Below are 10,000 nucleotides of genomic sequence, written 5' to 3' on the forward strand. Positions count from 1 at the left end.
TGTGGGTTTTTGTTTTGTTTTCTTATCCTTTCTCACTCTCTCGCTTTCGGTCTGTGACGAGGGTTCGCACCCCAAAGTCCAGCTGTTACTGCTAAGGTCAAAATTCAGACATCTTTTTGCTTTTCTTTTTTTTTTCTTAAAAAAAAAGAAATGAAGGGAAAAAACCGTTTCTAGAACCGATCACCTGATTCGTTGTGTGGGCGCCTGGTGTGGAGCCCGTTCGCTCAGCTGTGGGGCAGGGGCGCCGGCTCCCCCTTCGGCCCGGCTCGGCCTGGCCCCGCTGGACCCTCAGTCCATATCGAGCTCTTCGCAGTCAGGACCGCCAGGCTCCGTGGGGCCTCCTGGCTCGGTCGTGCTACAGTTCGCCGTGTCCCCGCAGGGGCTGGGCTCCCGGGGGAGCGGTGCAGGAGAGGGCGACTGGGGGAAGCCTCCTCCACCCCCACCTGCTTCTGCTCCGCAGCTCGCTCCGGCTCCAGCTCCAGCTCCGGCTCCGACTCCGGCTCCGGCTCCGGCTCCGGCTCCGGCTCCGGCTCCGGCTCCGCCGCCCTCAGCCGAGTCCCTGTAAGCAGGGGGAGCCAGGGCTGTCCCTGCCGGGCCGCCCCCGCTGCTGCTGTCTGGGCTACAGTTGGCAAAGGGAGAGTTCGTGGAGCCCGGGCCGGGGTAAGCTGGAGGCCCCGGGGCTGGCCCGAAACTGGCCTGGCCAGGGTTAGAAGCGGGGGGCGGGGGAGCTGGTGGAGCGTCTTTAGGAGCCTGCTCCGGGCCGGGCCCGGCCTTAAGGGCGGCTTGCGGGACGAGAAAGCCGAGGGGTTGGGTGATCGGATAGAGTAGGAAATGTCCTTTGCCGATGAGGGTCCGCGGGGCGCAAGGCAGGCCCGGCGCAAAGTCCAGAGTGGCCGGCGCTTTCCGGCGCGGGGGGGAGTCGGACAGGAGGCTCTCTACGCTGAACGGACTGGGCTTGGGGAAGCCGGAGGAGCCTCGACCCGGGGCGCAGTCCGATGAGGAGGAGGACGACGAAGAGGAGGACGAGGAGGAGGACGAGGAGGAGGACGAGGAGTCCTTATCCTGGAGCCGGCTCAGTCTCTGCTGCAGGCCGGCGCCGCTTCTTTGGCTCGGGTAAAAGGCTGGGTCGCAGCTGCCCGGGGCCGGGGGCTCACTGGCCGCGCTGGGGGCGGGTCGTGGGCCCTTTCCCGGGGGCGGCTCCGGGGGCTCCGGGGAGAGGCCGCCGCCGCCGCTATCACTGTCGGAGCTGGGCGTACTGTGCAAGGACAGGCTGCTGGGAGAGTGCAGGTGGCGGCTCTGGCTCTTGAGCAGTTTCTTCTCGTGTTTGCGTTTCTTCTTCTCCATCTTCTCCAGCTCCTTTCGGGCTATCTCCTCCGGGTCCATGGGCTCCCCGCTGCACGTGGTGGGATGAGAGTTGTGAGCCGGCCGCCCCGGCCCTTTCTTCGTGTTCTCCTTCTTTCTCCATTTGGCCCGGCGGTTTTGGAACCAGACCTAAAAAAGCCGGATAAGGGAAAAGCAAGGGAGAGTCAGACTGGGGGGCCGGGGCCGGGGCCGGGGCGCTGAGGGGGAGGGAATGAAGACCAGAGGATACAGGGCAGACGGGGGCCTTGCTGTTGCTTCCCTACCCTGGTGGGGGATTGGGAGGGGGGGGGTGTTCTAAATGGCCTCATGTTTAAAAAAAAAAGTGAGGCTAGTAGGCAGGCTAGGCGAAAGGGAAGAATGGAAAAGAAACTACTCCTGGTTTTCCCTGATATGGGATTTCGCATATACACTCGGCTAGGCCGCAGATTCAAGCATCCTTTTGACCCGGGAAGAAGTGTTTACAGGGGTACGTGGATGCTGTCCTCCCAATACAATCTGCTTCCGCGCTCACTCCTCAGTTCTGTGCTATCTTTAGATACTAGAACTCAGTTTTCAAGCACTAAGAGGGCTGCCCAAAGTTAACTGGATGGTATGTCCGGCTGCAGAAATAGTGAAGAGAATAAACACCTCTTGTACTTCTCTCTCTCTCTGTCTCTGTCTCTCTCTCTCTCACACACACGGTATATGTATGTGTGTATGTACATATGTACATATATTTATATTTATAATTTTGAGAATCTAAGTCTTTTGACAGTCTTTGGGCTGCCAAACCTTTGGCTTCCCTTCAATAGGCAAGAGAAGCTCCCACAACTTTATGCTCCGAACTCACCCAGCCTCACAACTTGTCTCTTTCTACATGCTCCCCGAAAGAATTTAAGCTCATAGAGTTCTGATTTGGTGAGTAAGGACTGATCACTCCTGCCGGGACAAAGTGCACAAAACATATCAAGCCCCAAGCTGGGTTTTCCCCACCCCTACCTCCTGTGCTGATCATGGAGGAACCAAATGAGGGCCACAGCAGTACCCCTCTTTACACAACACTCCCTATGCCGTTCCTCTTTTTATTTGGGCCCCAAGGGCAGAGGGTCCTGCCAGTATGAGGAGCAAGATGATCCGAACCTTTGTCCCCAAAGTGTTGAGAGTGGGGGGAAGAAATTCCAACGACAGACGATTTATATACAGAAGAATTATCTCCCCCCCCCCTTTTTCTCCCTTATCCCTTCCTGAGTCACTTCCCTGAGGGTGGTTTGCCAAGGTTTTCTTTTGATTCTCACTTTGATCACTGTCACTCGTAACCATTCGCCAACACAGAAACACACCGGAAAACACAAATACACAACAATCCACTTCTTCCCATACACATCCACTTGTACACATTCCTTATCTCTTAAGCTTCCCTGACCCAGTACCATACACCACCCCCCCAGCCCAGTGCCTTTAAGAACGAGAAGGATGATTAGAAACCGAAATTCCCATTTTGGGGGGACGTTGTATCATAGTTCTGTCTAACAGGATGAGAGCAAAGTGTGTGTACCTAGAAAAAGATGGAGATGTGTTTGTTTAGCCTCTCCCAGCCTTGTCAGTGAGAAAGCAGCGCCGGTACTTGGTGCTGGTAGCTCCTTCCTTTGTGCCCATTGCAGACCGCCTGGTCACTGAGAATTACTCATTATCGTATTAGAGGGAAATGAAGGGGTCTCGACTTCACTTAACAATCTCAGAACAAATTGGATAAAAGGATTTCAAAACAGAAGAGGTCACGAGGGGAGGAAAATGCATTTGGTAAATACACCTTTTAAACAATGCTAATGGACGAATTCGCCGCGGCGCAATAGCCTCGCCCTGCCTCAGTCTAAACATCCCAGGGTTTCACGCCAAGAACAAGCCTTCAATTGCAGCGAACCCAACCTCCCCACCCCATCCCAAACCTCGATGTTCCACACTCCGCGAAAGCACTAATTAAGCAACTTCATTTTGAATTTTTTAATGCATTAGATTAACGCTGTATTTTGAAAAGTGAAAGCTTGCCCCACAGTTTCCATACCAAAGAGATGCAAAAAAAAAAAAAATCAGGGGCGTTAGATATACTCTGTTCCTTCCAATTCTCGGATGTGTTAACTATTTAAGTTTCCGGCTCCCCTTCCTCTGCTCTCCCCCTTCGGAAAAGCGATGAATAAATACGTGTTTTCTATCTGAATATTTTAGAGCCAAATAAACAAACAAACGGGTTTATTCAAAGCAAGGGAGAGGAGCAGCTGTTCAATGGAAAGGAGGGGAAACACAGGCGCAGCTTGGAAGTCGTCTGTGTCTGAACTTCATGCCTAGTTTCCCTTCACCTCTACTGTCTGCTCTCTTTTCTCAGCCCCCCCTTCCTCCTGTTTTCAACGGCGCCCCTATATACCCCAAATATTCCCCCATGTATCCCATTCTTTAACAGCTGAACAGTCCCTCTGGTTTTGGTGGCTTTATTTCACCCATACGCTTCTCCCAACATACGTTCATTTCCAATAGGCAAAGCTACTGGTTTCTGAGCAGAACTGGATAAAACATTTTCTACTCATTTAGGGCCTATCCCCCCCCCTTTTGTCAATATGTCCCCCCCTCCCATGATGTGAAGTCTCTACACACATCTTTCTTCCAAGGCGCGCTGAGGACTGGCACAGGGATTTCTCCCCACTACAGTCTGTCCTCACAAACACACGTAGACACCCCCCCCCACGCCCCCATTCTAACCGTTGGCGGCGCAGGAAAGTAAGGTGACCGCTGACCAGACCCAGAGAGGACTCGGTACCGGAGTCCTAGAACAAAGGGGGAGGGGGTCATGCGGGAAAGAGGGTAGACGAACGGAGGAGGGAGTCTGTACGCCACTCGGAAGAGGCTCAGCCTAGGAATCGGGAACGCCTGGGTCCTAAGAGGGAGAGGCGGGGTTGTGTGCTGGGACTGTTACCTGCACTCGGGACTCCACCAGGTCCAGGCGTAGAGCCAGCGCTTCCCGCATGAAGACGTCTGGGTAGTGGCTCTCGTTAAAGGCTTTCTCTAGCTCTTCTAGCTGCCAGCCCGTGAAGTTGGTGCGGGTTCTCCTCCGCTTACAGCCTGGACTCTCCTTATCGGGGTCTCCGGAGTCTGTAGGGGCACACAGTAGAGGCACGGCGAAGTCAGACCATTCGCTAGAGTTCCTCTGCTCCCCCCAAAGGGTCTCGCTCTTTATCTTCATCCCTGTCCCCGCTTTACTTACTCCCTTCAGGGAGTAGACTTCAGGGGATCCCCCGCCCCTGTTCCTAGTACGACTTCAACCCGAGTACCCAGAGTCTCGGCCCTTACTCTATTGTAGAGGTGGTAGAAATTCCTCACCATCTAGTTCTGGGATCACCCAAGAAGGGCTACCTCGAGATAGAAAGCGTGCTAGGGTGTTTTATTTTTGTCGTGGGTGAGGGAGTTGGGACGAAGAAACCACTGAATTCCTGGGGGCTGTTCCTTCACCTATAACCCGGCATATTCACTTCAATCCCAGCACTGACCCCAACTTTCTTAAACCTTGGGGGTCTGTGTTCGCTGTGGGGGAAGGTGTACCTAGTTACCATTCCACCTCTCCAAGGGGGAGGACGGGGAACATCTTTAAAAGGGTCCGCATTCGAAGGGGACTGAACCTCGTCCCCGGACGGCGCCCCCCACTGTCCGCCCATAGCTAACCCTCTTTCTCTAACCACTTCGCCAGCCTACCTGACAGCTTGAAGGTCTGACTGTCCCCGCTCACCCCGCAGCCCGACGGCAGCAGTGGGGTGGGATTGACTACTGAGGCAGCACAAGAGCCGTTCAGTAATCCATCTATAGAGAAGGGGACCGAGGCGGCGGCCGCGGCCGCCGCGGCGGCGGACTGCAGCTGGTGCCCCGCCAGCTCGTAGACGTGGTGGTGGCCTAGGGGGTAGGGAAAGCCCACCATGCCGCCCAGCGAGCCCCCGAACTGGGCATGGGGGTGATCCAGGATGCGGCTGTCCATCATCTCCGGGGTGGCAGGGCGCAGCTGGAGCTGAGGACGAGGAGGCGCAGGCGGCGGCGGCGGCGGAGGAGGAGATAGAGACCTGGAGCCCAGTACATGCTTCGCCCGGACTCCAGCGCTTTACTTTATCAACATCAAGCTCCCGATAATTAGCACCGGCCGGGGGAATTTGGGACCAATAAGAAGCGCTAATCGGGTCTGACGTCAGAGGCGTGCAGGGTGCAAGGAAACGTTTTCCATATCGATTGCTAATTATACCTGACATGCACCTCAATAAACAGTATCAGGAACTGTCACAACAAGACGGGGTGGGGGGTGTTGGCGGGGGAAGAAGGGAGCGGAGATACAAGAGGGGAGTCGACCTGGGGGAGAGAGGGGGGTCTGGGGGTCGGGGGGAGGAGACTGAAAGACGGGAGGGGTGCAAAGAAGAAGAGAGGCTAAGGGGAACTTTGAGACTGGATTGGAGCCCCCCCAGTTAAATACCCAACAACCCGAGTCACACTCAGCACCCTCCCCTCCTTTCCCCTCCCACTCCTTTCCCCTCCCCTCCCCCTGGACTTCCCTCCCCTCTTCAAATCACTAATAGATTTCCCTTTAAAACATTCACCGGCGTGTTGTGGGGATTTTTTTTTCACCAGAAATGCTGTACTCTCTGAACCTTTAAAGTGATGTTGCTCCAATTACAGAGAGACATTGAGCGGCAAATAGACTGATCCAATAATAGGAGATTCATCATCCTCTCTTTCCGAAGCTGTCACATTGAATTTAAAACTACAAGGGCTTTTCATCTCCTCTCCGGCTCTATACAGCAGGGGAAAAGAAGGGGGGAGAGGAGGAGGAGGAGGAGGAGGAGGAGGAGGAGGAATGAAATAAAGAAAAACCCTTTACTGTATTTAAAGGTGATCTTACCCTATCAACAAAAATCCTAATTAATGCCATCCAGTATTGATCGATGGGCACAACAATCTGAAATTATTTTGCTACTGGAGGCGGTGGCTAATGAAGCTTAGTCAACTGCCTCCCCCAAATGTAGACAACCGAGCGAGGGGTTTGAAAGAACGTGGAGAAAGTGGTAACTTTAGGATTACCTCCCCAACCTTCCCTCCCCCCCCCGCCCTTCCCCCCCCCCCACCAACCCCAGGAAAAAAAAAATCTTGGTTTGATTCCTCCAATGATGGATAGGGCAAAGCAGCCAACCCATTTGTTATAATTAAATTATGCTCTTGGAGAAGTGTCACTCCCTTAGACACTCTAAAATATTGATAGAATCAGTTAAATCATTAAAGGACATTCTTAAATAAGTAGCAAATTAGGCCTGTAGGTGGATAAGAAAAAATAACTTAAAATTTTTTTTCATAGTGATTTGGTCCTATCATATAGCTTCTTTAAAATCCCTGTTTTGTGTTTGCTTCTGATGGGATGTATGAGTGAAGAGAATGCTTTTCTTAAAGTCCCTTACTTTTAATCTAGTTCTAGTGATTTGGGGAAGAAGGAGGAGAGGGGGAGAAGGAGGAGGAGGAAGAGGAGGAGGAAGAAAGAAGAAGATGATGAAGAAGGAAGATGGAAGAGGAGGAAGATGATGAAGAAGAAAAGAAAGAAGAAAAATAAAAAGAGGAGAAAAGAGAAGGGGAGAAGGAGGAAGAGCGGAAGGAGAGGGAGGAGGAGAAAGAAGGGAGGAGGAAGAGAAGAAAGGGAGGAAGAGGGGGAGGAAAAGAGGGAAGAAAATAGGAAGGAAGAAGAGAAAGGGAGAGGGTGGAAAAGGAGGTGGGAGAGGAAGAAAGGTAGAAGGGAGGACTAAAGAGAGAAGGAGGAGAGGAAGGCAGAGATAGAGGGGTCAAAGAGTGAAAGAGACACAACAGAGAAAGGAATTCCGCTCTCACTCCCCCAGTCCCAGCCAGTTCCCAAGGAACAAAACAGTCGCTACAGCAATACCAATTGGTTCTGTATATGATGGGCGATCAGTACATATCTCTGCGTTTTCCAGGCTGTTGGAATGTATCTCTTCATAATGGGAAAAGCTTACACGAAATTTGGCTTCCCCTTTAAGTGACTTCAAGTTCTGAAGAGAGGCCACGCAAACGGTAAAGGTGAAAGGCAGAAAAGGGGAATGAGGGCGAGGGGTGGGCGGGGGAAGACAAGAAAGAAACAAACAAATCCGGCAAGACAGGAAGGAAGATAAAGGAAAAACCCTAGAAACCTTTGAGGGAGGTGTATTGTGCGAGTGTGTATGTTGGGGAATTGTGTATGTGTGTGTGTGTGTGTGTGTGTGTGTGTGTGTGTGTGTGTGTGGTTAATCCCTTGGAATCAGGAAGGGAGGAACAAGACCACTTTATCTCTGCCAAACACACCGATAGCTTTTCCAGTGGCCAGTTCCAGCACCCTTCTCTCCTAGCAGACCCCCAACAGGATACTTTCTATTTAAAAACGCTACCACAAAAGTCAGCAGTTAAGATGGAAAGCAGAGGAGAGAGCCTCTGATTGGTGTGGTCTGTCTGGCCCAGAATGTATCCACCTAATTGAATATCACATAATATGCCACTGCCCAATATAGATTACAGTTTAATTATTCTCTCTCTCCCTTGAAGGAATGGAGGGAGAGGTGAAAGTAATGAGGGGGGAGGGAGGAGAAATCTCTTTAAAAATGAAAAAGAATCTAGATTTTTTTTTTTGACTCCCAACCCTCTCCAGGAGAAATAAGAAAATGATGGTGGTATTAATTCTGAGGTCAAGGGCCAAGAGCTCTACTTTTCGCCATAATTTAATTTCTTTCTCTATAAATACTAAATGTAAACTGTGTCCATCCGACCAGATTTTGCCTGTAGCTATAAACGCCTCATTTTCTGTTGGGTTTCAGAAGAGGAATGCAAAGGAAGCGTGATTCTGAATACAGAATGGTAATCAATCCGGCTAAGGGGTGGAGAGGGGGAGGGGAGGGGAGGGAGCCCAGCCTCTCTCCCTCTCCCGTTCTCTCTTTATTATAATGAATTAATTCGACTTTATTTATCCCATTTTCTGGAGCTGACAGAATGTTAATTTGAGTTGAAATTTCGCTCGCCTCTCACTCCCTGACCCCTGGCCCTCAGATTGGCGTGTTGTAATAACCTGAATCTTTCAACAGAGGCCCTGATAATTGTTACCTTATTAGCATGCAAATTGTTTAATTAATATTATTATGAAGAAGCATACAATCCGTCCGTCACTTGACCTCGAGAGCAAGTCCACGCCGCAGCCGGCTCCCTGCATTTCAATGTTCCCATTTCAATCGCCTTGTGTTTTTAATGTTGCCGGGACTCTGGTGGAGCTCCTAAAAATCTCTTAGAGGGTTTGAGAGGAGCCTTTAATGAAGGTGGGGGGTGGCACGGGGGAGGGAGGGGACTTCTGGAGTCTCCCGGCCTTGATATTTCTTTATAGGGTTCTCTCTCTCTCCATCTCACAGACACATGAGAGAAGCTGGGGTTTTTTCTTCATCTTTCTCCCCCTCCCTCCACCCCCAACCTTATTTTGAACATCAAAATTTCATAATTGCTTCCTTGTCAATTGCTTCTCCTACAGCGGCTGCTTTAAAGCCCCCCCCTCCAGTCACCCCCCCCTTTTCCCCTCCCCTTCAATAGCGAGCCCTGTTCCTCCAAACAACTCGATGGGAAGCAGCCCTTGACACGCAGTCCTGGGAGACGCTGCATTTAAATCCCTTTTTCTACAGCCGAGTGACATTGTCAGATGCTAGCTTTAATTAACTTGATAATAAGACGTACACGACTACTCGCATTCAGGACGCCCGCGCGCCTCGCCTTGTTCTTCAGCGACTCCCCCCTTCCCCACCCGCCCCCTTCTCCGCCCCCCCCCACTTTTTACTTTTTTATCGCAATCTGGTTTTTTGTTTTTGGTTTTGTTTTGTTTTGTTTTGTTTTGTTTTGTTAATAATTCACTATTTCCTCCTCCCGGCCTGTCAAGACCCCGGATCCGCAGGAGAGGAACTGAGTTAGGAACCCAAAGAGTCAAGCGGGCTGGGGGAAGGGGGGGGAGAGTAATAGAAAGGGAATGGAGAGCAGGAGAGCAGAGGGAGGCGGAGGGTGGAAGTAGGAAAGGGCTAAACGGGAAGGTAAATGGCCCCAGGGTGAGAGAAGCCATTCTGCAAAGAGATGGTGCAACTCTCATGTGTAGACCGTCCCGGCCCTATGTTCCCAGCCACCTACCCCAATTCTTGTCTTGGGGTTTCCAGATCCCAGCCACCCGTCCCCTCTCTTGTCTTGGGGTCTTCTCTTACTCCCAAGAATCCCCTTCTAGCCGGAGTTGTGAAGGAAGTTGACCGAGGGCTTTGGCAAAGCCTTAGCGCCCCAGAACCAACCAACCTCGCTCTGAAAAAAAGGTTCCCTAAGCTCTCGCTCTCAAAAGCGATGTCTGCCCCCTAGCTAGGAAGGGTTTCTGGATAGAGTGGGAGCAGAGCAGCACAGGTCTGGGGACGAACTGGGATGGGGATGGGGAGACTCCGTTTCTGTATCTGGCCAGCTCCTTGAAGACTCCAGGAGGTAGCTCCTTTCTCCTAATAGGTTAGACCATTGAGGGTTACTTTCATCCCAGCTGCGGCTTTCCTTGGCTCCCAACTCAGTCTGGCTAGGCCAGAACCTCAAGTGCCCTCGGATTCTG

The 10,000-nt window shown here is 51.8% G+C and overlaps 1 protein-coding gene across 1 annotated transcript in view; it reads right to left on the reverse strand.

Annotated features, from left to right (window-relative positions):
• UNCX (UNC homeobox) overlaps nt 1–5,608 on the reverse strand; it is a 5,683-nt gene extending 75 nt beyond the window's left edge. The window contains exons 1-3 of the mRNA XM_043978400.1: nt 5,080–5,608; nt 4,307–4,482; nt 1–1,491 (exon numbers count right to left, since the gene is read on the reverse strand). The exon at nt 1–1,491 is cut by the window's left edge and continues 75 nt beyond it. Of these exons, the coding sequence (XP_043834335.1) occupies nt 289–1,491; nt 4,307–4,482; nt 5,080–5,359 (1,659 nt within the window). The 5' untranslated portion in view covers nt 5,360–5,608 and the 3' untranslated portion in view covers nt 1–288. The remainder of the gene's footprint in view (nt 1,492–4,306; nt 4,483–5,079) is intronic.
• Nucleotides 5,609–10,000: the final 4,392 nt, after the last annotated feature.

The sequence above is a fragment of the Dromiciops gliroides genome, chromosome 1, assembly GCF_019393635.1.
Source record: "Dromiciops gliroides isolate mDroGli1 chromosome 1, mDroGli1.pri, whole genome shotgun sequence".
NCBI lineage: Eukaryota > Metazoa > Chordata > Mammalia > Microbiotheria > Microbiotheriidae > Dromiciops > Dromiciops gliroides.